Source organism: Grus americana, chromosome 2 (assembly GCF_028858705.1).
Source record: "Grus americana isolate bGruAme1 chromosome 2, bGruAme1.mat, whole genome shotgun sequence".
NCBI classification, from domain to species: Eukaryota; Metazoa; Chordata; class Aves; order Gruiformes; family Gruidae; genus Grus; species Grus americana.
This window is the reverse complement of record NC_072853.1, coordinates 116,599,620-116,626,482: the sequence shown is the minus strand read 5'-3', so window position 1 is coordinate 116,626,482 and position 26,863 is coordinate 116,599,620. Positions and strand designations below refer to the sequence as shown.

The following is a 26,863-nucleotide window of genomic DNA, read 5'->3' as shown; positions in this document are numbered from 1 at the left end:
GAAGCGCTCCAATCTGATAAGGAATTGTGCCGCACAGTTGGACCTCATCAGGCGGAGCAGCCTACCATCACCCTGAAATGCAACACCACCATCCAGGCACCCTGCCTCAGCACCACAACCATGCCAGCCGCATCCACCCTCCCAGGACAGCCACATGGCAGAGCTCCATCTCCCCCGATGGACCAGACACCAGAGGCGACCACCTGATGGACCTCTCCCCACGCCATGTCATCACCACGCAGCAGCTGTCCTGCCTGTGTATTTTAAAGTTGGGGTCTTCATACGCTATCCCCTGTGGACCTCCACATGCTGTACAAAGGCAGCAAGTAGCGCTGCTCCCAAAACGTACAGCTAGGGCACAGTCCAGCTCTCTCCTGCAACCGCAGATGGAGTGGTTTGAGCAGTCACCGCTCCTGTTCAGCAGCTGTTTAAGTGAAGCCAATTTAGTTGGCAGACAAGAAGCTCCCAGATTAAGCTGGATCAGCTCTGGGTGCTGAGAAAGAGTAACAAGCAGCTACTGGGAGGATCTCAGAAACACGTGCTTCTTAAGCGGCAATGAGAATACCCCTGAAGCTGCGGAGAAGTGACAACGTTCATCCAACATGATGTCAGAGATGGAGATGGGACAGAACCATGGTGGCTACAGTCCCAGGCCATAGCTTTGCTCTCTTTGACCACCTCATTTTTTAATGCCTCATTTAGACATTTTACAGTGCATGAAAGCATATGCATTATATAAGTGCTAATTATATAGCATACATGGCTCCTATTTCAGATTTAAGGAAAGCTTTAATGCATTCTTCATTACTTCAGCATTTACTCTTTGCTATTTGGATGATTGCTCTAACTTTTACAGTAGCCCTGCCCCCTTTTTTTTTTTTTTGCCAAATAGTTCCTAGCTATAATTTTGGTTACGATTTGCAAACACTGGTTTGTGGAGGATTAATTTTGATGGTGGAGGCTGGGGAAAACCTGGTGGATGACCAGTGCTAGTTTAGAAGTACTGGACAGCAACAGGAAGCATCATGGCCATTTCTCAGCAAGACTCGGTCAAGCAGCAGAAGTTTTGTGCTGCCTCCTTCTCAAAGCGTGACAAATAAATCCCCAAACGCTGAACAGCTACAGCTTAGTCTTAAAAGGCTGTATGCTATTACAAAAAAAATTAAAATAAATAAAAGTTCAAACCAAAAGCAGAGCACCTAAGGAATCAAACAGGCTGGGAGGATAAAAAGGAACGTTAATTTCATTAGACAGCTTTCATTAAACACAGATGCCTGCAAACTGCCACAACTGTCACAGTATACAGCCAGCACACAGGTACATAATCAGTTACAACAGAAAATTATAGAAACGGCCATTACATAAATTACAGAGGGCTACATCTATGGAGGAATTTTCTTTAACCATCCTGCTAGTATCCACTAAGCTCTAAAGCAAGGTTAATGTCTAAAGCAAGGAAGACTTGTCATATCTGCTTCACTAGATGCATAACAGGGGACAATAAACATGATTGTGCTGTGTCAGCTCTGTCACCAAAGGTTTTCCTTTAGAGTAGACACAGGTAAACATAAAAGCAAAACCCCAAATCCTTCTAATTTTAAAAGGCTGTGAGTTTATTGGGGATTTAAAAAAAATCTTTTTAAAGCATTTCAAAGAGCCACAAAAAGGAGATTTTGTTAAACACATGATTCTCACCATCTTCTTGTGCTACACAAGTGTGAGTAGGGCAAAGATTTCAAGTGCTTTGCCTGTGAGTGGATGCAGGCCAGCACGAGCTGCGGGCAGCGTGAACTGCCCGAACTGAAGTAACCCTGCACAGGCAAGGATCCAGACAGACGTCTTAGGGGTTACTAGGATTCACGTTTCAAGAAGAGGAAAAACGTCGTCTTTCTCTCGCTAATAAAAATAAAAATTGCCAAAGGCAGATGTCTCCGCGTGCTTAAATTCAGTCGGATATTATGTGGTTGGGATTGCATTGCCACAGGATTTAATAAGAGGAAGTTCTCTTATCTCCCTTGGTTGGGGAAAAAAAAAAAAAAAAGAGTATTTTTTGCTTTATAGAGAAAAGAGAAAAATAGCACCCTCCACACAGCCTCTCTACTAGCTAAGAGGGGGAAGAAAAAGTTCCTGACATTATGCAAGTCCTAGCAGCATAAGAAAGGTTAATAGAGTTTATTTGACTTCTAATAGGGCATAACTGTAGCCAATCTTCACAGCCTGCACACACCAAAAAGGTGATTTCATTTGTTTTCTTGTTTATTCCTCCATGACTAAACTCAAGGCCTCTGCTCCCAAACCCATTCTCCTTTCTGAGCCAATGACCAACTCCCCTTGCCATTCACCTTGGCTAAGCAGAGCGGTGTTAGGCAGCTGTGCACCACACATAAGAGTACTGCAGCTTCTAGACACGGCACCACATTATTTCTTCATATTGATATTGGTGTGCAGTCCAGGTGGCTGGGATATCCATGGAAAAGGAAAGCCTCCACACCTTCTCCTGATGAAGGGGAGTCCATGGAGCAGCGTCTCAGAAGGTGCCTGTTCCCCCGTCAGTCTGGCTGCTCTCCCAGCGTGATGCCAACCAGGAGCTTCCAGAACATGGCAGCAACCTTGCCCTACAACAGACCTGCCTATGGCCATTGGATACTCACCAATCTTTCACTAGTTTAAGTAATCAAATACTATTCCAATTATAACTCTACTATGGCATATACGTATAAGACTATAAAGAAAATCATCCCCTCCCCAATGCCTCAAACCTCAATACTCAGGAAAAGACCAGCCATGTCACAGATGATGAAAAAAAAAAAAAATCAAGTATAGCAGCATTCACCAGCACTTCACTGAAGAAAAAAGCTGAGTGCAAGCTTGCAATTTGGCATCTCATTCAGAATAAGGTCAACATGAGGCAGCACCATCCTCAAGGGAAGGAGCTCAAGGAAAGAAAAAGGGAGTCCTAATGGGGTGGAGGACTATGATGGATCTCTGGGTGAGACTGTAGAGCAAAGTCAATCAGTTAGTGCGTCTCCAGGGTGCTCAGCAAGACAACGAAGGTAAGCTCCCCAGCCACATGTGAGCCTGGGTGATCCCACCTCGGATAGTGCCGCTCGTGCAAATGACCACGTAGTGACACAGGAGGATGAGGAAAGCGGTGCACTTGGGGAGAGAAGGCTACAAACAAGAAGAGGTGGCGGTCACCCCTTCCTCTTTTAAGAAAGGGTGGGGAGGAGATGACAACATACTTAACACCTCATGACAACCACACAGAAAAATGCTAAGGACAGCTTTCCCAGAAAAGCAGGGTAGAAGAAAGAAGCAGAAGAAAGAATTTCCTTTTCCTCTTCAGAGGAAAGCACAAATAGTTCAGGCAAAGACTGTACAGTTAGGGCTGAAGCACAATTTAAGAGTCAGGATGGACAGAAAAAGAGGCTGAGCAATCACTGGAGCAGATCCTCAGCAGAGATTCTTCCCCCTTCACTGCAAAGGGAGAGCCCTGGGCTGGGTGGCAAGGTCCTCTCTTCCCATAGCCCCAAAGAGCAGAGTGAAGATCACTACAAAACCTCTCACCAACATGAAGTCTGGCAGACCACGAGTAGGAGCGGGCACACACAAGCAGTTTAGCAGTTAAGTTGCGCACCTTCTGCCTATGCAGAGAAACTCGGGTTATTTAATACCAGTTGCTACTTTATGAAAGAAAAAGACAACCCAGCTTTTTTCCAGACTTGTAAGAAGCCGTTATCCATGTGCATACATGGCAACAATGGTGGAACTTCAGCTCAGTCATAAAACACCCAAATAAATGCGTGTTGCCCTGACACGCAACAAGAAAGCCAGAGCATGGAGACAACCTCTTCTGATGAGTCAGCAGGGGTGACGTGTGCCTGCGCCGATGCAATGACAGCGTGCAAAGGGAGTTGGGTAACACCATGAGGTGAGCCAATACTTTGTTGGGATGAATCCCCCCCCCCAGTCAGGAAAACACTGCTATCACAAATTAGTCAACACTGTCACAAACCACCTCACCGTCAGCTCCACACTGAAGAAATCTCTCACGTGGCAGGCAAACCATCTGATTTCCTAAGCCAGCAGAGCCAGAGTGTTGGGCTTTTGCTTTCCTCTCTCCCCCACCCCCATCCCAAAACACAATAACGCTCCAAAACGCTCTTTCAAGAAGGGAAACACCCATCGCGTCTACAGGATGTGAGAGGCGAAAGGGATGTGGGTTAGCTGGAGGAGGTGCAGCAACGTGGCTCCAACTGCCATGCCCTTCAAGTCATACCAGGACGTGCCCCAAAGCTCACAGCAGAGAGCAGTAGATTGTGCATATCAACATGGGACCTGGCTGTGAAGCATCCTACCCAGCTCCCGGTTTAGCTTTCCTGTGTCCAGGGCAAGCAGTCTTTTCCACAGGGCACAGCTCTGAGGGATGAATGCAGAAGGTGTGAGATTATGGATCACAACAGTCTGCAAAACTTACTAACTCTGAATTAAACCTGTTGGTTTTTTAAAGACTTCACAATATTTGAATGTTCAGAACAGGGAACACTCAAACGTTCGGGCCCAACCCTGCAAAGGGGACTCCTACATCTATATGCCATTGATTTAGGGATCCCACTCAAGCTGGCCGGTGCTCATGGGTAAAGCTGTTTACAGGTTTTTGTAAACAGAAGGAGACACCCTGAAGAAAAAATAAGCTATCAAACCGCACGCATAAGCTCCTCTAGCACACCTCTGTGCGCCTCAGACCACAGCTTTAATTCTACCCTAGCTTCCCTCTCCTCAAATCAACTCCTTTAGCACTCCAAACACCCATGGCTAATGATATCAGAAGGGGTAGCAAAGCAAACAGCAGCACAGCCGGGTGCACCAGGAGAAGTTCTCACTTCACCTGAGCTCCTGACCTGCTAGAAGGCAGGAAAAGGTAAAATAATTTCGCTGGAATAAATTTCCTTTTCGTCCTTTATTTGCTCTTTCTCCTGGGGCTTGCGAATGCCTCGAGGGCTGCGCAAAGTCTTCTGGAGCAGCACCTTCAGGTATCAGGTGGGCTGACCTCAAGGCCACCATCTTATAAACAATGCAATCCAAACCTCCGAGGTCAAATCCCTGCACTGAAAGATGTCCTTGTAAAGACATTTGAATATATCTATATATTCATTACCTTGTTCTCTCTCCTTGTACCTGGGTTTGGGAAAAAAAAAAGGACAGTTCAGTAGAAAGCATCCTCCTCCTTGTCCCATTAACCTGCTTTTATTTCCCCTGGCTACCTGCATACAAAAAGAAACAGCAAACCAGTAGCAAATCACCCCCCGAGCGACTGCAAGCGGGGGTCGAGAGGGAGGCGTTGTTTCTTCCTGCTGAAACCCAGGATCCCCACCGCGCTGGACATTTGTGCTCTTGACGGCAGGCCAGCAAGCAGATAAATGGAGCACCGCCACGAGGCAGCCCGGCTAGCTAGGCATCCTCGCTAGCGTGCCATAGAGCCAAGCGCTCGTACCACCATCACGCCATATAGCCACCCTCCGCCTTGGCTCATCGATAATTCGGGGTTACGTTATTCCCATGAACCGCTGCTTGTGTTCCCGTGTGGAAAGCCAACAAGGGAACATGCTAACCTCCTGAAAAACCATACTCTGCGAGGAGGAGGGGATTAGGAGGGAACAATGTTGGAGTGTCTTCAGTGAGCTGGAAGCAATCCCAGCTTCCAGCTGCACAATGACATGCAGGAAGGAGTTTTGAAAGCTTCCCAGTCACAGAGTACCCCTGTGTGCCAGGCTCAGAGATGTCTGGACACAAGAATGGCCTTTAAAGCATAAGGATGCAAGAGGACTGCAGAGCCCTGCACGCAGACTGGCCCTGGCAAAGCGGGGAATGGTGGCTCGAGCTTAGCTTCCCCCCCGCCCCCCAGCATTGGGTGTTAATTGTGTAGTCCAGATCCTTAACCTTATTTAGGTCAGAGGCTTCAACACAAAACAGTCTTAGAAACACCACTTTTCTGTGGGAATGAGAAATTCTGCTTGTCCAGACCCAGAGCTCTCCAAATATTGGAGCTGAAGTGCAATTGTATGTTAGAAAGGGATGACAGGAGGAAATCATGTTTGATGGGCTGCACGCAGTGGTGCAAAATTATGCCTTGTGCAGCTTTATACATGATTTGCATGTTTTCTAACAAGCTCCAAGGCGGATAAAGCAGCTTTTAACAAACTACATGCAGGGCATGAAACAGGATTGTGTGGATGCTCACGAAGATGTTCCCCATTGGTTCGCCCTGATGCCATGCCTTCCTCCGGTCTGCCACAGGTCTTCTCTGGCTTGAACAGGTGATAACTCCCCCAAAACTGGTGGAAAAACGGTGAAGGTGGCAATGCAGGCACCCCCAGGGAGCAGGGGCAAGAACATTGCATGCTGAGCTCCAGTTACTATTTTATTAGATTCAATATTGGGCATAAAGCAAGATAAGGAAGGCTCCAATAATTCCTCTCAGTGGTGCTTAGGCACCTGCAGGCCTACAAAGTCCATGGAGCAGAAATTATAACCCTTTCACAACACTGATCTCATTCCTGTTTCTTGATTATTCTGAGGATAAAGTAATCATTGCTCCATGGAAAGCATTTCAGATTATTAAGAGGTGTGCCTCACATGGGTTTTGTTAGCATGACAGCCTCCTGAAGCTGTGCCATAGAAACAATCTATAAAAACAATCAAACTAATGATTTAATACCTACAGACCATAATACAGTACTTAACTATCAAGCTTGCCGTTCATTGTACCCATAAGGCACAATGTCAGTATGGAAAACAGCATGTAAAAATAGGGTGACAGGGAAACATGCAGAAGTGTTTAACTGGATGCAGCATCCAGGAAGATGGAAATAAGGAATAAGCAAACTACCCAAAGTTTAACCACCAACTCAATGGGAACAAACTTCTGGATTTGGCAGCATCTCCAGGAGCATCCTGAGCAGACCTGGGAGGTGAAACTTGAGCCAAGCACCAGGAATATTAAAAATGGAAGCAACAATCTCTGTGCTTTCTTTGGACAGTGGATTCAAGCTGTTGTATAAGCCTTGCTCACTGACAACATGAAATTGTCCTGCAGCAGATAAATACATGTGCAAAGTTTACTAAAAACATTTGGTCAAGTCTTTAGGTTATAATGACTCTGGGAAGACCCCATTAGCAGGGGGAAAAAAAAAAAATCCCCCAAATCCAGAATGACAGTATTGTCATCTGGAAAATCTCTGCTCCAGAAGAACTAAAAGTTTTCAGACCATCATACTTAACATTCCTAGCAAAAAACACACTTATGTGTTAACTGAGTACCCACAGTTAGTGCTAATCTGGCTGTAGACTCCAAACAATCCCCCAAAATGTACCAATAAGTACTTTAAGAACTGGAGCACAGGGAGCCTTGCATGGAAGTCTCAGGCTTTCTCCTATAGATACCAGGGTTTAGCCAAATCAAGCTGTACCTAGGCACTGAAGACAAACATCACTGCCATGACAAAGCTGATATTCCTCCTTTCTATAGTACTTTCTATTTTTAAGAGATATTCTGAAGAGCTGTTAGACAAAAAGATTCTTCTGATACAAGTTCATCAGTCTCTCCTCAGAGCTGACATCTCCAGACACTATCTTTAGGAAGATAAGATGCATATGGAAGAGGAATTGTAAACTGTTGGTGCAGCATACACCCGTAGAGCATAATCAGATAGGCTAAACTGAAGATAGGGAAAAAATGCTGAGCGCTTGTGCTGCTAAGCTCCTAACGTACATACAAACTCCTTTTAAACAACTGCTCTTGCAAGTTAAAAATAATTCCACGTCCAACACATCAGGAAGTTAACAAGGTGTTTTTCTGCAGCATCTCCGAGGAACAGAAATCAAAAGCCATAAATACTGTTTTCCTTTAAAGCAATAGTACAAGAGCCTCCTCTATTTACAATAATTCATAAAACCCCTTGAAATAAAAGGCAATGCTGCACTTTTCAAGCAGGTTTTGCCTGAAACTTGAGATATCTTAAAAGGTACTGATTTTCAAACTGCCTGGCAAGAGGCTTCAGCAGAGGAGAAAGAAATGCTGCAGCACATCTTAGAATGAGAAGACAGTGTTAGAATGACTTTGGGGAAAATATCACAGATGATCCAAGGAAACTGTCCAAGTCCTCAGTCTTGTAGGTGGGAAATGATACGATTCAACCGTCATGGTGTGAAAGCAAAGACTTAATCAAAATGCACTTGCAATAACCAGAAGCGCTCAAGGTGTGGCAAAACAATTTAAAAGCCAAGCGAAGCCAGTGAAAAGGCTTTAGGTTCAGTGGGACTGGAGAGAGAGGACGAAGAAGGGGGTCACATTTGGGTTATGAGAGCAAGCTTCGAAGGTGAGGTCAGAGATAGAGGCAGCTTTTATGAGGCAATTTCTTTTACCTCTTATGGACAATCAATATACAGGAATCTGCCAGTCATCTTACTTTCACTTTCTTTTTGCCAAATCTGGGTGCACAGATGTGCAATATAGAGGACCAGCATCATCCTTGCACAGAGCTCCTCAAAAAAGCTGTGGTACTCTACACACACACAATGGAAGGAGAAGCAAGTCAAACCACAGACAAGTCCAAGTGGTCTTGGTTTAAAAAAAAAAGAAATGGGAAACACCACACACTTAGAGGTGGCTTTTGCTTGCGCAGCACAACCTTCATCTACAGGCAGCATTTCCAGAATTTTTACTGCCAACAGCTCTGCATAGAAGTTGTTCAAATACCTCTTAAATCCACAAGCTGCTGACCAAGGGCTGTCCAATCCTTTAACCTTTATCTTGTCCTTTAAGCCATGGTGCTATTTTGCACCAGAGAACTCAGAAGCAACTAAAATAAGAAATTTGGGGAGGTTTTTTGGTAACCACAGGGTAATCTTTACCAAGACAGCCCTCTGAGAGGCGTTGGAAATAAGACTGAGCTATCTGCCAGCAGTACCAAGCCCTTCACCCAGGCCACATCCTGCTCATTGCTCAACGCCATGTTTTCAGGAGGGTGGCCAGCGCAGAGGACAGTGGGCAGCGCTGGTAGCGCAGTCTCCATTGATTATGAAAGGGCAGTGTAAACACAGCTAGAGATAAGGGACAAAGCTGTACAAAGAACTAGCAGGAAGATATAGTTAGACAGATAGCCAAAAAATTGCACTACCATTGCTGCCAAAAATCATAGGTAAACTCAAGTTCATCAGCATGGAGGTTGCAAAGGGTAGTCAGGTACCACTGCAGCATTTTCTTGCCAATAACATTTATTTTCACACTTAATTCAGCTGTGGCTCTGATGTTTTATACATGGTGGGGGTCTCACACAGACACAGCGTACTGCCTTTTCCACGTATTGCGAAGCCAGTACGTGCCTCACCACCGTCAGCCCCACATGCCACAAGAGGGGAGCAACTCAAAGAGTCCCCTAAGGTGGTCCTCGTGCAGGTGGACCCCATCGCTACCTCCAGCAGAGTGGCCACATCTGCCTGTGTTAGCTTAAGATGGTATCACCATTGGAAAATTGCTGCCTTGTTTAAAATGCAAACTGTTTTAAATTAAGTAATATGGGTCCTTCCCAGCTCAGAGTATCCTCCCTTGTAAGGGTTCACACTTTTCTATATTCTTGTCTGCTTAGAAGGAGAAAAAAAGAGTACAGTAGTAATTTTATATGCTGCAACAATAGCAAACCCATGGAACTGACTCTGCATGAATAAAAGCAACAAACTTGCCTATTTTACAGTTCATTTTTCAATACCAAGTTAGAGTCTCTTCTGCCACAACACCCTGCAGTTCTGCGGCATCAAGCTAGAGCCGCACTTGGTCTTACTTGCTTAAATACAATAAATAAAGAAACCAAAACACAAGGTTTCTAAGTTAACATCCAGCGCATATCCAACAGCATGCTGCTTCCAGTCTAGCAGAAAGCTCGCTAACCTTTATGCCAGTGCAGCCTGGGTGAGGGAGGGAGGGCATTGACCGGCAATTACCCTGAGTAAGGCTGGAGCAAGCCCTCGGTGGCCAGCGGGAGAGCGCCTGCACCTCTGCACCCGCAGGCCTGCGACGGACGGACCCACGAGGAAGCAGAGGGGAAGGAAAAAAAAAAACCAACCTAAAAAACACAAACCACAAAAACAGAGCTATAAATATAAAAGTAGTCGAAGTATAAGTTCAAAAGCAAAAGCAACAGCCTCTTTATGCTGTAGCCAGGAGAGGTTTATGCTTCCCCCCCCACACCTTGTGAAGCAAAGGGCGCAGCGGTTTTGCAGGATTGGTGGTGTGTCACGAGCGCGAGGGATTTAGAGCAGGAAGGCTGCCGCCGCACCACGCAGCAAAAGCCTTGTTGATCAATTAGCTGTTCAGTAACCCATTAGAATCCTGTTCAGCTTGAAAGGCTTGGACAGCTGTTGTAGCTAAATTTGCACAGGAGCTTGAGCACGTTACCTGAAACGCTTATAAAAACACAGCAAAAAATAGCCATGCAGAAGGAAAAGGAAATTTTCCAATTCCTCCTCCTCATCTGTATCCATAAACCTACAGCATGAACTGCTCCCAGGAACAGCTTTGCCCCATGGGACGTTCCCCACAAAGAGCAGGAGGGCACTGCTGTGCTCTCCCCCTTGCCCTGTGACAGACAGACCCATAGACAGGACAGACAGACAGCCTGCAGAGCCCTGAGGCTCCCTGACAGACAGGAGGTGCCAGGCACTGTCAGACACAGGGACTCCAACCCAGAGCGCTCTGCACAAGCTGGTTGCATTTATTCCACCACAAAGCGCGCTTAGTAACCCCAGTATTCCTGGCCACCCTTAGCAGAGATGACAATATGATCCCAAATGTCTTTTTCCATAAGAATTATTTTTTTTATTATATTTTTTTATACACAGTTCAACTTCTGGAACATGCACGCACCTGAGGCACAAGCATGGTAAATGTATTTCTTTTACTCACTCGCCTACTAATAATTTTACCACAAGCACTGAAAGTAACAGCTCAGCGCTGGCGCCAGGCCTGCACAAACTCCCCCAGAAGCGGGGATAGAAAGGAGGTCAGCAGCGCTGATCCTCCCCGCTGGTGACCCAGCAGTTTAAAACACTCATGCTATTTGAAAATGCCACATGGCTTGCCCGGGATGCTGCATATCCTGAGCGTTAGAAGAAACTGTTTCTCAACAGAAAACATCTTTTTTTATTGCAGCTACATATTCCCTTCACTATTTATCTGCTGTTGATATGATGCCCACCTTGCTGTCGGCACCTTATAGGGCATTTCAGAACCCACCGTGAATCACCCAGCCCCCAGACCAGGGAGGGGACCAGTCCAAAGCAGGGTGGAAGGCACATCCAGACCTCCAACACCTCACCCTCCCCTCAAAGCCACCAAATGCTTTCATTCTCTGAAAAATCGGTGGGGATCACCAGCTATTATTCAAACAAAGCAAAGTCCCTCATGTAAAATAATAAATTAAAAAAATCTGGAAATGAAGAAGTTACTGAGCTCCCATTTTTAAGCACTGTTATTAATAACGTGCCACAGTTCTTGTCTCCATCACCACACCATATAATAGCGTTGAGAAATTACTGCAGCGTACTGTAATTATTTCAGTAAGGACACTGTGCCTCCGTCTGTCAGCTTACACCTGCATCACAATGAAGAACAATGCGACTTAAAAATAAGTTACATGCACGCTGTAATCTGTGTCCTATCAAGTTTTCGCTGCTCATCTGGCCAAGCCTCGAAATCATTATTTGGGAAGACTCCCAGAGAAATGCTAATTAGTGACTGAAGAAGCAGGGTCCTCCTAACAATGCAGCTGCAGGAATCACTCTGAAGCCGAGCTCCAGCAAGAAGGGTGAAGCTAAATCTGTAAAAATGAGATTCTTTCTTAAATGTCACTCTTTAACACAGCTGGAGACCCGTGTTCACAGTGAGCCAGACCAGCACTTGGTTGCAGAGACAGTGTTTTCCTCCAGCTAAGAGGGACTGACTGACTGACTTACCGCTCACAACTCCTCAGAAACTTGGAGTATTTAATTCCCATGTTTGTAGTCCCGTGGTCTTTCTTTCCTAGTAAGAACAGCAACAGCAGCATCTTTTGCCTTCAGGAACAGTCCTGTTGCTCTTTTTAAAGCCAAAGCTAGAAAACTACCCTTCCTGCAGCTGCACTGTGAGCTCCCAAACCACAGAAGAATCACAGAGCATTAAAGATTTCTGTTTACAGGATGGAGCCCTATGTGTAAGATACCTACTCTGTCTTCTACAGTTGCGTGCCACAAGCTTTCTGAGAAGTGTAGCAGGATGAGGTTATAGCCTTGCAACCTCTGCTCGTAATTCTGGAGCAGGCAGTAAAGCGTCGCTTATTAATTCACCAATTTATTACCATAAATCAGCCAACCCATTTAATCTTTGCTGCGTGGAATACAGCAGACCCTGCGGGATCTGCAAGGGGTAAACTGGCAGCTCCGGCTTACCAAAATACCTGTGACCTGCAACATAAATCCAGTGACATGAAATAAATTTGCAGAATAGCCCAGAAGGCATGGATTGAAACTACACAGCCATTAAGTGCTGCCAGATGTATCAAGTACACATGTTGGGAGAAAAAAAAATAATATATGAACAAATGCTTTCCCCACTGATCTGTTCCATTTTAGTCAGGCTTTATAGCACAAGTAACAGTGGCAGGGTATGATTATAATTTTAAAAAGGAGAAAAATAAGGTTTATTTTATATGGATGAAATGGCCTTTAACTATACCATATTTCCAGTCACATTCTCAACTCTAAAGCAGATAAAAATGGCTGGTTAGATACAGCTTCTCAGATGTTCAAAGAATAGGCAGCTGTTCAAAGTCAACAAGATACCCAGATTTGCCTTTAAAAGAGAAAATCCCTGAGAAGGTTACTCAGGGGTGATTTTAAGGGCCTGTCCAACATTCCTCCGTCACGTCCAAGGGAGGAAAGCCTGGTGGGGGGGGCGGCTCTGGCAAACCCACCAGATCTACAGCTATTGACAGAGACCAAGCAGGATCAGAGGGCTCAGTGCATCCACCTCTGCGATCTCCTACAGAGCGCACAGCTCCAGATGCCTTCTCCAAGAGTCTGGAAATGGGGATGGTGTACACCCTTCATGACCTTGCTGTAAGTCCATCCACTGCTTTTGATCTCTCCTGCAAAGATTCCAGAGTTGCAAAGTATCTCGAGCGAGTGACCCACCTTCTAGAGGAGGACCAGGCAATGCCCTTATAGAGGGTCTTAGTACTGCATCCATATGAAGCAGAGTTTGGAAATGGAGTTTAATTTATTTCATTTAATTGACTGACATCATCTGTTCCCCAAAAGTAGTCCTGAAAGGGGCTGGGATCCCTACCCAAGATGGGAGCAGTACTGCAGGGGAGCCCTAACCCCTGGGGAGATGGTTGCACTTTTGAGCGCTGACCTCTACAGCCTTTATGTGACTTGACACAGACAAAGGAATGGGCCAAATCCTGATCAGGACTAAATCGGTGGAGTTTCATATCACTGGAAAATGATGTAACTCAGGGTCTGACCTGAGAAGATTTTTGTGCTTTCCCCTGCCAGATGGTATGCAGAAGGCAGTTTCAGTCTCCCGCTAGTCTCCAGCAAGTAAAATATTGTTGATCTCATACAGGCGGAGGCCAAAAAACCCAAGAAAAAAGCCAACCCCAGAGAACCCAAACACAAAAGCTCTTCCATCACCCCATTTATTTATCCTCAGAGGTATTAGAAGTTGCAATTTAATGGTAGCTTTACATGCATCTGTATTTCTACTGCTCATAAAAATCTCTTTGTGAAGTACACATAGAAGATACCATCTAACAATTCCTTTTTTCTCAACTTTTTCCTGAAGTTGCAGGAGGCAGGATTTCCTCCCTATTACATAAGGAGAAGGGGGTGTATTTGTTCTTTTGCGGTTTAAGACTTATTAGCACGGTCAGGTTACTCGAGCCAGGCCCTCTTTCCTGATCTTTTCTTGCAGGGGAATTATTCTTGGCAAGGCTCCAGCCTAGCATTAATCCAGGGAAGAAAAAAAAACAAACCACCAAACCAAGCCAAAAAAAACTAAGTGGCTGTATAAAGAGACATAAACCAGACACACCTTAGGGCTTCACTGGGCCACCAAGAGCTGCAGCAACAGAGTAGAAATAACAAATACAGGCTGGTGTTGAGCCTCAGAAGCACGCAAGTGCAACCATCACTACTACTACAATACACCGCTGTGAGGAACATGAGAAAGAGTGACACTGTCTGTTTGGGGCTGTGTGTATGTATGTGTCTGTGTGATCCCTTCCCACTGTCCTGCTGGGAAAATGCAGCTACAAGCCAGCGGGCAAGGTACCACACCGCATCCCTTCCCAACCAAAGCATCAAGCCCCAGTGGTAAATAATTGTTCCTTGTAAGCATTACACCACCTCTTAGTCCAGATTAAGAGATTGGACACAAAAACAAAGCCCCCAGCCTCTTTAATGTAGGGGAGTGATGGGAATGTGCTTCTCCTGCCTCCAGCACCTAGTGTGGTGACCTGGGGGAGATGGCTTTTTAAGGGGGGTGCTCTGGAAGGTGATTCAGGAGCTTGCCCCCCCCCCCTTTTTTCTTTTTTTTTTCTTTTTTTTTTTAAGGTGATGAGAGGAGATGCTTAGGGTAACTTCTGCCCTAGGGCACCTACCTGTGGTAGGTAGGACTAGGAAAAAGAACTTCCAAGTACAGTGGCACAGTGAGGGTTACCCAGGGACTGCCTGTCCACCCACTGCCTCCCAGGAGGTAATTTTGGCCTGAGGTTTACCTATCCTTCCCCCAGCAGGAACACCAACTCAGGTCTCTGAGCCACAGAAATTGAGGGCAACTTCTCACCTTTGAGAGACCTGTATGCCTCTATCTAACCAAAGTGAAAACAGCTAACAGGTTACAAAGCTGCAGGAGGAAGGGGTTGACATGTTCTGAAAGGGCAAGCACAGAAGCTTGCTCTCCCAGATACTAAGCCAAGAAGAAAAAAAAAAAAAATTAATCAGTGCTAAGTACAAACCTTATATTGGTACTTGTATTTGTTACTCTACAGACATGTAAGAATGATTGATCTCACTGTAAAAAAAAAAAAAAAAATTCTATCACAGGAACCTGAGCCTCGACCACCATCATCCTGCCACACACCTCCTCTTCCCCCACCCCCCCGTTTTGTTGGGTTTTTTGTGGGTTGGTTTTTTTTTTTTTTTTTTGAGAGAGAGAGAGTGCAAGTTCTGGCTTTCAGACCCTCTATCAATTTTCCTTTACTCAACTGCAAAGTGTGCTTACAAGAAAAAAAAAAATAATTAAGAGGTCATCACAAAGTTACTGCTAAGTATTATAAAGCGTAATGAAAACCAGTTGAAAAACATCTGCTGCAAACCACACTGGGAAAGGTGCACAACTAATCACTGCCCCTGGCTACTAGCAAACTTTCAAGCAATTAAACTAGAGGATGCACCTTTAGCATGCTCTGTGTGTCAGGTGGCGTTGCACACGCCTGCATCATGCTTCTTGATGTGGTTGCCCCAGCACATAACAGCCGGAGAGAGAAGTCACGGGGTTATCGTGGGAGTCACAAACTTGGTTTACGGCCAAGAGGGACAGGCCTGAGGCAGGTACGGATGAGGAATGGAAAGAGTGCCCTTCCATACAGACCTGTGGTACAGGACAGCTCTGGGGTACCTCCAACCACCTTGGCCAGAGGAAACATATCTGCTGGGTCTACTTATCCTCCCCATGAAAATACTTGCTGCCTTTACCTGAACTTGCTTGCCCTTTCAATCACGCTACCCTAACTCTACATTTTTTTTTTTATTTTTATTTTTTTTGGTTAGAAGAAACTGTTGGTTCCTTCATCCCCCCCAAAATGGGGATGACAGAGGTCAGCTGGAGGGGGATGACCTGCATCCCCAGAGACAGGCCAGCTCTGGCCCCCTGTCAACAAATCCCAGACTTGCCGAACCACGCCTGCAAGAAATGTCACAGGTTTGGGCAAATTCACCCCACATTTGATACTTTCATCCAATTACATGTCACACTCGCCTCCACGTTCACCACGTTAATCTCTTCTAAAATTACCCTCCAGTCCTGTGAATGAAAATACCTCGTTCCTCCACTCCAAACACTGTGATAAACATAGATCCTTGTAATACGAGAAAGGGGGCGAGGACCTTGTATTCCATTATTTTTGTACTGGAGCAATGAATTTCAAAATAGCTTAGCAGTAGTAGTCATGCGTACTGATTTGGTATACATTCCCTTTGCCGCTCTTCAGAAATTTAGCACTTCTGGGCACAAGTGTGAAGGTTTGGGGATGTTTTTTTCCCCTCCTCTCTTCAGCAGATTACTCTACATGATGACATTTTCTTGCTTTTTGTTTGTTTTGAACGAAGGCACGGCCCTCTTTCCTTCCTGCACAACTGTTCCCTCTGTGCAAAGGCTATGCAGGGCTGGAAGACAAGGAGGACCTTCATCTTCTAGCCTCACCTGGAAATGAGCAGTAATTTTCCCTGTTGCTAATGCCTGAAAGAACAAGCCCAGGAGGTCTCAAAGCTACTTGCTGTGAACTGGTCATGAAAAAACCCACCAAACTCCAAAGCAAACCCCAAACCAGCCTTTCAACTGACATGAACGTCCCTGAGATCTCAAATTAAGATTCTTTACACAATTTTAATACTGTCTTCTTGACTTGCTGTGCTTTATTCCTGGACATAAAAAGGTAGGTGAGGCAGGTCCTCCAAAAGAAATGCTGCAACAAGGCAGTACTCCAGCTCCTGAGACCACCCTGGACTACGAGGGATCAGCACGCAGGAGCACACTTACCTACGTGAGGGCGGCTGTGCACCAAGTACATCAGCAAGCAGGTGCCCATCAGCGTAGCTTGCAAGAGCATCTACCTACTGTCGGACTAAATAGCCTTCAGACCCACTGGGCAACAGCTTGGGGCATAGCTGGAGACTTCAGCAACACGTGCGGGACATCTGCTAAGCACGCAGAGCGCCTTGAAAACACGACGCCACGGATTTCATGAGGCTGAAGTGCTGGTGAGCCCTGTGCAGCAGTGTATTCTTGCTTGCAGAAGCAAGAGATTAATTTCTCCAGCTGATTATCAATGGACATTGATTTACCTGGGCAAAGATCAGTTTGCAAGGCATTTTATCAGTTCCCAGGGTACATGACTGGAGCTGGGAGGAAGACCATGCAGTTCACACACAGAAAGAAGGCAGTTTCTGGCCTGAGCTGAGGCTGTTTCACAGCTGCAAAGCTCCACTGACCTCAGCAATGCTATCACAAGCGAAAGGAAATTCCTCCCTGAGGTGCCGAGTATGACTTTTCCCAACATATACTTTTTTCCTGCATTGTGTTGATTTTTTTTTTCTCCTGTTCCCACATTTATTTTCCCAGGAAAGTTTTGCAGGCTTCTCTATGGATGCACATTACCCTCATTTCTTTCCAGCTTCTCATGTTATCACAAATAAGATCAAATTCAGAAAACAATCGCATTGTACTCTCCCCTGTGTGGCTGACGGCACATATACATGCAATAAACTAGAACAAAACCAAATACTTGTATCAAGGTTATTCACACCACCCAGTTCAACTGAGTACCTGTTTGCTAAGCTGGATGGAAATGAAGTACCATGCAGTTTAAGAGCAAAAATAAAACAGTGAGGGCCACACTCTGTATACACGGTGGCTGGCTTGGGCTAACACAGGCTTATTTTATAAGTCACTTTCTCTACCTAGCTGTTTTAATAGGTGGACTTGTTTGGGTTTTTTTTGCCTTTTTGTGGTTTTTGGTTGTTTCCCCTCCCAAAATGCTGAAGATGCAGAAGTGACAGATAGTTAACACTGTAATGGATGAGGTCCTCAAAAAAACCAAACATTTATTTATATATATATAAAAAAATAAATAAAAATACATCAAGTCACTTTGCATCCAAAACTGGATTATGAGAATAATCCTGAGACCAGTGATAATCAGAGATGTTTCTTTCCTCAGCAGGTCTATCTGCCTCTGCCCCCTACCCTGATGTCCAACCCCACCAGACTTCATCCTAAGCTCCACTCCAGCCAACCAACTGCTCATGAAAGAACAGGAGCAGTGGCAAAGAGGGAAGCACAGGATACCTGAACTAGCAGAGCAGTTGAGGAATACTGAAAGATGTTAGGCTGAAGCCACCAGCGTAACATCTGAATACCCCCGCTGGGCTACCATCTCCATTTTGGCTATCAAACAGCGATGTCTGGGAGACGACAGACGTTTCCTACGCAGAAGCATCAGGCTCCCAAGCAGTGCACAGCAGAAGTGTCCTCAACCACAAATACTGTACTGCAGCGCAGGACACCAAATCACTGTCACCGTCTTTCTTGCATGCCTCACCTCTGCAATCACACCAACAAGAGCCGTTACTCAGACTGTTACTGGAAAAGGACAGAGCTCTTGGCACTACCAGAGATACCTGATCATCAGCACTTCCCCCGCCCACAACATCCCTTTTGCAGAAGTCCAAGAGTCCCCTGCCTATTCATTTCCAGCTGGAAGTTTGAATGGCAGCCCATAGAGAAAAGGTAGTTTCCCAATACTGTAAACTAAATGCCAGATCATCTGGGACAGATTTCACATATGGAAAGGAAAGGGCGACAGTTACTTCAAACTCCTTACTGCATTCTTACATTTCTGTATCAAGCAGAAAGTTTTGCAGGAGAGACATCCCCAGCACTGTTGCCTGATTACTGTACCCAAAAAAAAAAAAACCCCACAAAAACCAGTTCTGTTTCTCAGCCATTAACATCAGAAATACCATCCCATTTGACCACACCACAAACAGACCTTGCTACATGCCCACCAGCTCAATGAAATCAGAGGCCCACCTGGCGCAGGGACAGCACAGCCTCCCCAGGCAGCTGTCCCATGTCTTGCACCCCCAAGGATGAGCAGTCCCTCCAGCTCAGCAGATGCCCCATGACAGCTCGTTAACAAGCGGTGTCACCCTTGTGGGATGAGCCACAGCATTCCATGCTCATTACACAGCCCAAACCATCCTGACTACACTCTCAAACATTTCTGATTTGAAAAGTGGATCCAAGGGAGAGCAGACTGCAGCCCTAACACTGAGGTTAAGGAAGTCACCACCCAAGCGAGACTCTGGAGAAGAGTCACTGGCAGGTCTCAGCTTGGCAGCTCTGAGAGGGGCAGATGTAGCACTGCATCCTGCCTGCCAAAGTGGTAGTAAGATGCTCTGGGAAACACTGTAAGAAACAGGGTACATACAGAGCAGCCCCTTCCATGCTATTCCCCCCCAGCTTCCGGCAGGACAGACAGACCCATCTGGTTTAAAAGCCTCTTGACAGAGAAGAAAACATTTAACAGGCCGAACGTGACTGACCATAACAGCTCAGTTTTCCCCGCACAGATGTGTGTAAATACACACGTAGCTCCTCAGCAGGTCCACCACCCTTCAAGGACTATAGAGGCTTCACCAGGGGACGGTCACTACAGCCCAGCATTAAGACTCAACAGGGGTTCCATGCAAGAAGTGAGAAACCTTTAATAATCCCAGGAAGGAGCAAGTCCCACTAGGGTCACGACAGGCCTCTAGAGTGCCTAAACCCCAAAGGTATCAACTTACAATCCTGCACAGAGCTGGGCCCAAAGGCCAGGTGCTGCCTCTTACCTGTTCTCCAGCAGCGTCATGCACACAACCTCCCGCACGCCTGGGTTGTTGGCTTTCTCAGTGGAGCAGCTTTGCAGGTTCCAGGTAGCCACCCTCAGCACAGGTCTGCCATCTCTCACCCCCCCGAACATCTCCACAGAGGGGCGAGTGGATATGATCTGGGTCGGACCCCCAGGAGGAAAGTCCAAGTCCTCGCTCTGGAGGCTCAGAGAAGTGGGGCTGGGGTGAGGCTTGGCTGTGAAGTTGAGACCACCATTGGTGTTTGTCGAAGGGGGCCGGGACCGCTCAGCAAAAATCTGATGTCTTATTTTGTCCAGAAAGGAAGAATTGATGCAGTCCATCCTCACCAGGTCCTCAATACTTTTGAAGGGACCGTGCTCTTTACGGTAGTCCACGATGCTGTTGGCAATCTTCTCGGTGATGCCACGGATGCTCATGAGCTGGGCCGGGGTGGCAGTGTTAATGTTGATCTTGGTGGCAGAGAGGTGGTGCTCGGAGGCCAGGTCCTTGCGCAGGGAGCTGGGCGAGTGCTGCGCAGAGCTGCCCTTGCTGCTCACGCAGATCTCAAACTTCACCTGCTCCAGCTTGGCCGCCCCCACCCCGCTCACCAGCGCCAGGTCCTCCACTTTCTTGAAGCCACCGATGTACTCCCGGTACTCCACGATGTTCTGGGCCACCACCCGGGTGACCCCGGGGAGGGTCATGAGCTCCTCCTCCGTGGCCGTGTTGATGTTGAGCCTCTCCTGGTTGACGAGGATGTTGCTGAAGTTGCACGCCGCGCTGAACTTGCGGCTGTGGCACAGGTCCGCCGGATCGCGGGGGATGGAGCGGTGGCAGCCCAGGCTGCCTCCCATCTCACCGCCTCCGTCGCCGCCGCGCCGGGCCGCCGCCGGAGCCGGGGGAACGGGCGAGGGGCTCTGCCGGGGCTGCCCGCCCGCGACTCATGGACCCCCGCGGGAGGCCGGCGACGCCCCGCGGCTCCGCGCCAGGGGACGACGGACCGCGGCGGCTGCAGGGCACCCTGCGGACAGACCCGACACCACACGCCCGGTCAGGCGGACCCCGGAGCCCCTGCGGTGGGGCCCCCGCGTCCTTCTTCTTCCTCCTCCGGGGCGGGGGGGGGGGGGGCACCACTGCTCCCTCAGCGCCTGAGGTGCCGCCGCAAACGCTACCCGGCCCGCCGCTCCGCTCCAGCCCCCGGCGCTCACAGCAGCTCCTGCCGCTGCCCCGCGCCCCGCTGGCGGTAGTAGTAGCCCGGCGGGAGCTCCCGCCCCCTCGGGCGGGCGAGGCGGAGCCGCCCGCCGCCGCCACCGCCTCCCGGGGCGTCACCCGCCCCGCGCCCGCCCCCGCCCGGCGGCGGCGGGGACCGGCCGGGGCTGAGGGAGGGGCGGCGGGGGAGCGGCGGGACTCCCTCCGGGATCTCGGCCCTGGGTCCGTCTCGAGCGCCTGCATGGGGCGGGGGAGGATGAGGAGGGGTGACCTCCTCCTTCCCCCCATGGGGGACCCCGAAAGGTGGGATCGGGCTCGCAGGGCCCAGGGGGATCCGAAATGGCCGGACTGTCACCTTGCCCTTGAGGGCAGGCTTTTCGTCCAGGTGAATGGGACGCCGGGGTCTCAGGTGCTCAGATGCTGTCTGCAGCGTTCCCATCCCTGACGTTCCTTGGGCTCGCCTCTGCAGCTGGCAGGGCATCACTGTGTTTTCAAACCTCACGAAAGCTTCATCAGTTATCTCCACTGGCTTTTTTTGCTGTTGCAGGTGCTATGCTTTCATGCATCTGGGTAAAGACTGCCTTTTTTTTTTTTTTTTTTTTAATCTTCACATCTTAGGCAATCATGAGAGTGCTCAACAAACTGAAACTCCCTGCAGAACGATGCTTTTGGACGTATTAGACCTGCATGCTATGCCCATGGCCTCTGGTCTACTGTGTGCCTAAGCCATTCCCTGAGACAGAGTACCACCGTTCTGCACCAAAATTGTGGTTGTGTACCAGCTGTGTGCCTGAACTGGCATTAACGTAGTTCGTTTGTGCCCTGAGAGCCGCAGCAGCCCACCACAGTCTGTGTTGGTAAAGCCACCAAAGTATTTACCCGGCTTCTGCTGCATCGAGTCCCATGCTGCACTGTCTGCAATGCTATCTGTAGCCAAATTAGCTCATTTAAAACTAGCTTGACTGTGCCCACACAGGAGTGACTGCAGTGTCAATGAATCCAAATTATAATCGGTGGGTGTAATTGAAAGGAAGGGGGAGGAAAACCGAAAGAAAGAGCAGCATATGCTTGCAGATGCCCGCTACACACCCTGACGCTGACAATACACATACATTTCTTTTATCCGGATAGAATATGGTGCACGTATATTTTCAACATCAAGACTCTTGGTTGGCCCTCTAATGAAAATTAAACAGTTTGTAATAGCAGTTTATACATGAATTTTTCATGGCAAGTTAATGGAAATTATTTGGGTTGCCTTAAAATAAAAAGTTGAATTTGTTCAACTTCTTGGGGATTGAGAATGCAATGTGCTGCACCAGGCTTTCAGATTGCACAGGGACACTGCTGCTTTAATATTTGCACTAGATATTCTGCTGCGGATCACACATTTCTCTTCTGTTCGCCTGAGCAATAGAGTTAGCAAATTATCATTACGGGAATGGGTACTGGCTGCATTAGGGTATTGGCTCTCTGCTGACTGTTGGAGTGGAGAAAGTGCTCGCTTAGGTGATTAAATGCTTCCACGTCTACTGGAAAGTGCTCTGTGTGCTGCGATAACAGTGGCCAAGGCAGCAGGAGTCATGCTGGGCCTAATCCTGCTGGGATGATACCAGCGCAGAGCTGGAAACAATTAACCATTGAAACGAGTATTCTTTGTGAGGCAATATTATTACGGTAATAGCTCCACAAGCTGTTATCTCAATGGAGAACATACTCTTCTGCTTTCTACAGCAGGTTGTTTCGAATTGATCCAGGCTCATTAAATAAGTTTCGAAGCTGAAAAGTACCAAAATCCATCTGAGGCATCATCTACATTGCAGGCAGCACTAGGTTTTCTGTGTTTCAGAGAGAAGGCAGGAGGATCTCCAGAAAGAAAATAACAGATGTCACTCTCGTCCAGCACTTTCTATTATCAGCAACTACTCAATATTTTTTGAATTTGCAGCACCAAGATAACTTGCGAGAATGAATGCAGCTGAGGAAGTGGAGCTCAGAGGGGTGCAATGAGTGTCCCATCTCCTAATCCAGAGTATGACCCATGCTAATGTGAGGTGCAGGGGGGGAAAGGGGGCTTATCACTCCATTAGCCCCTTACCCTTTTTTTTTTGTCAACACTATGAAAATTACAGTTACTGGGAGCTTATTGAGCTCTGAGTCAAATTTTGACATGTCTTGGTATTTTGAGGAAGTGCCAAAAGATGTGAAAAGGTACAGGTTTGGTTTATATTTTAAAAGGTTCAAAAAAAAAAAGATGAGTCAACTAGCTTGACATCAGTGTTAGGCAATCCATTAACATGAGAAAGCTAAAAATGGGGTGCAGTCAGTAAATGATTGAAAAAACAATGGCGAAATTATTGACAGCCAGTGTAGGCAACAGAAGATAAATCTTGCGAAACCCAGGTAGATACTAGATTTTTATCTTCAATCCTATACCAACCTCAGTGTATTTAAATTTATTCAAGAAGTGATTGATCGTGGTCTGCTGGTGCTCGCTGGCTGGCAGGTAGCCTCCCCGGGCTGCTCGGCACCTAACGTGGCAAGTGGCCACAAATCCGGGATTCCTGGATCTCCATCAGCCCCGACAGGTTAGAGGGCTCCAAGACGCCGTGGGTGGCTTATTCCTCAGGATCTGCAGCTCGCTGCCTGCCGAGCAGCTGGCTGCCTGCCAGGGCCGCCTTAAAAACCTCTCGGCGAAGGCAAAATTGAGTTTTCCCGCTCTGAGGGTGCGAATCTGGGGAGGACCTCGCAGGGCCGGGCAGGCTTCCACGGGGAGAGGAGAGGGGAGGATGCCTGCAAAAAGCCCCTTGGGAACAGCCATCGCCCATCACGCAGAGCGTTTTGGTTTTATCGCCACCCGGCAGCCGTTTGTTGAGCTTGGACTTGCTTTGCCACTGTCTAGAGCCCTCCTAGGCTGAACAACTCGCACCCTGTCCCCCCAGGCAAGTAGTGAAATGGATTCCTGGACAGCTGAGTGACACCAGGACGAGCAGCCGGCCATGTGAGAAATGCAGGGGTAGGGCAGTGTCACCTGCTTGCCAGCTCTGGAGGTCTCAAACTCCTCTTCCCTGCAGGAATTGTTCAAAGAGGAAAGAACAAAACTAACTTTTTCCATAGGCAGGAGGTTCTGCAGCACTTAATTAACTTTAAATGCAATGTTTAAGGAGGATATGGAATTGCTTGAACCCATAACGATGGAGTAGATGCCAATACTGCTAAGAAATGTCTTTTGACTGAATTCATGCAAAGAATCAGCCTAGAGGCCACTATATTTTGAAGGCATAACTTTTCAGCATTTTAAGATGGTCTTAAAAAAAACAAAACTATTACTCTATTTTCACATTTTCGAAAATGCACCATCTACATTGCAGAGACTCCAAACAAACAAACCCTGTTTCATGATGAGGGCTAGAAGGAGCCAGGAGATGTTGCTACAGAGTTTGCCTTCAGTCTTCAGGCAGCAATCACAATTCCTGCCAGCCCACTGTGTAATAGCAGCGTCTTTTCCAGCTCTCTCTTACACGGAGTTTGGGAGCTGAGGGTTTGGTGCTGAGGAGCAGCTGCCCTCCTGGGGACAATGTTTTCAGACCTGCCGCACTGGGCTCTTAACGGGCAAGGACTTGAAAAGGCAGCCGATTAACTGCAGTGCCTGTACTTTTATTTAAAGGAGCTATTAAAATAATTGTTTTCCTTCTGAGAGGACATCTTCAGTAACACTTGTAACAGATGCCCGAGGCAGAAGACAGGCAGTGTTTTTATGAAGACAAGTAATAACAAGTAGGAGTTAGCAATTTCATGAGCGGTGGGACTTACGAAGTCTGATTTCTGATGGCTCTTTCCTCTGTTGATTTTCTGATGTTTAATAATAATGCTGAGTATCCATTAGTCTCTCAGTGGGGTCACTAATTTGGACATCTCTGTTCTACGTGGCCACCAATTTTTGTGGCATTCGTAGGAACTCCGTATTTTTGAGACATTTAACCTCTGTCAAATTTGCTTGAAATTAGCCCACACACTAATAAAATCCCTGAGGAAGGCATGATGAGCAGAATAGCAGAGCACACAATCACATGAGTTTTTTCTTACGAATCCAATGTCTATGCTGTGAGCTCTTTTTCCTGTAAGGCATTTTATATGGCTGCCAAACTTGTTGCAAAAAAGATTAAGTGATGTCACTGGTGCTGGGTTGCCAAGTTACGAGTGTGACATCCTACAGAGAAATACAGTCAGAAGGGTGAGCAGAAGTGACTCATCCTTATACCTTGATTAGGGCTTCATTTTGGTTGGTGCTGGGTCTGAAACCCAGACCTCTAACTCCCACAGGAGAACCCAACCACTGGCCCACCATTCTCTCTCATCAGTGTGTGGTGGGACAGCTCATCCCGGAGGGAAATGAGAGGAACCCACGCTAGAGAAGATGTTCTCCAGCAGAGCTTTGGGATGTGGTTTCCAGTTTCCTTAGACAGCAGGGGGATTTGATTCTCATCCCCCACATCTGAGGTGGCATTTAATTACCCAGACATTCCTTGGGTCACAGGGCTGGAAAGGAATTAAAAAATCTAGTACTTCCTTCATCCCAGGCAGAGTCACCAAGGTCATGCTTGCAGAAGCTTACCTACTCCAGGCCTCTGGTGGTGGCATCTCCTGAACTTCCCAGAGGAGAAACATGGGATACAGTGGACCTGTGTCACAACTAGTGTTTTCTCTGAAGCCTAGTCTGGCAAGCCTCTAGTAAAAATGCCCACAAATCACTACTTTGTGAATTTGGCAGGGTGGAGAGTCAGAATTTGTGACTTGCGAGCTAGGTGTCTGTGCTGTCACCTTGAGCAGGCTTTCCATGGTTCCACCCAGAAGCAAGCATCAAGTGGATTTTTGTGAAAAAGATACGGGCAATGAGATTTTAGGCACCTCGAGAGACAAGCAAGAGGAGAGGGAAGGTAAACCAACATGCTGGAAAGGGACATTCAGTATAGCCATCTGCACAGCCTTTGGTTATCAACAGTTGGACAGCCAGCCTCTCAAACGTTGCTTCTCATATAGACCTCTTACCCTTCAAATGTCTTAGGTGACGCCTTTTGGTGGCAGACAGGGATTTAAAATGCAAGCAAGTCAGCTCACTAATTTACAGCGAACCATGGACTTCACAGGCAGTATGTTTCATTGGTCCTTTCTAAACATTTGCATTTCAAAAGCAGTAAAACTTGTTGATGTTTAGTGCCAGAAATAATGATATTGAGGCCTATCTCCTGATTGCTCTGTTGTTTCACTGAATAAATTATTATTTTGCATTATTTGTCATTTATATCTTACTTGTAGTTACTAGGTTACCTTCTACTACATGAAGAGTTAAAAACATAATTTTCTTGTTAACAAATTTTAAAGAAATATTCAAAAAATCCATTTCATGTTTACTTTTGACTTTTCAGAGAGTTTCATGAACATTAATTAACTCATTCAGACAGTGGTTTAACTCAAAGTGATTCCACAGTTACAATAGCAGCCAATGCAATTCTGCCCAGACTTAAATATTACTTACAACTTCTGCTATTTGGGGGTTTTGCTTTTGGGTTGGTTTTTTTTTGGTATAAAAACTTAAGAGCTCGGTCTCTACTTCTCATTCACATGAACAGTTGTGCTTCAGACCCTGAAATTATTCAGAGACACAAAACCTGGACTCTTAGTTCTCCTAATTTTCTCAGATGTAAGGAGAGGTCAGTCAGGTCTCTGTGTTGTTTACTTGTGCTAAGTTTCATTTGTTTCCTGTCTCTGCCTCTTCATGTGTAAACTTATGTTTGTTAAGAAGAAAATAAACCACAAAGTAGTCAAATTTTCCCTTAGCCCCAAATTCTCCGAGGAGATCTGCAGAGGACAGAGCCTCAGTATAAAGCCATAGCTCTGCAGAGGATCAGGTCATTGGTTTATGAAACAGTGAGTGTTTTGTTTA

At 46.8% G+C, this 26,863-nt stretch overlaps 1 protein-coding gene across 1 annotated transcript in view; it reads right to left on the bottom strand.

Annotated features, from left to right (window-relative positions):
* The window catches only part of EEPD1 (endonuclease/exonuclease/phosphatase family domain containing 1), a 66,335-nt gene extending 45,366 nt beyond the window's left edge, over positions 1-20,969 (bottom strand). The window contains exon 1 of the mRNA XM_054814642.1: positions 19,711-20,969. Coding sequence (XP_054670617.1) covers positions 19,711-20,564 — 854 coding nt within the window. The 5' untranslated portion in view covers positions 20,565-20,969. The remainder of the gene's footprint in view (positions 1-19,710) is intronic.
* Positions 20,970-26,863: the final 5,894 nt, after the last annotated feature.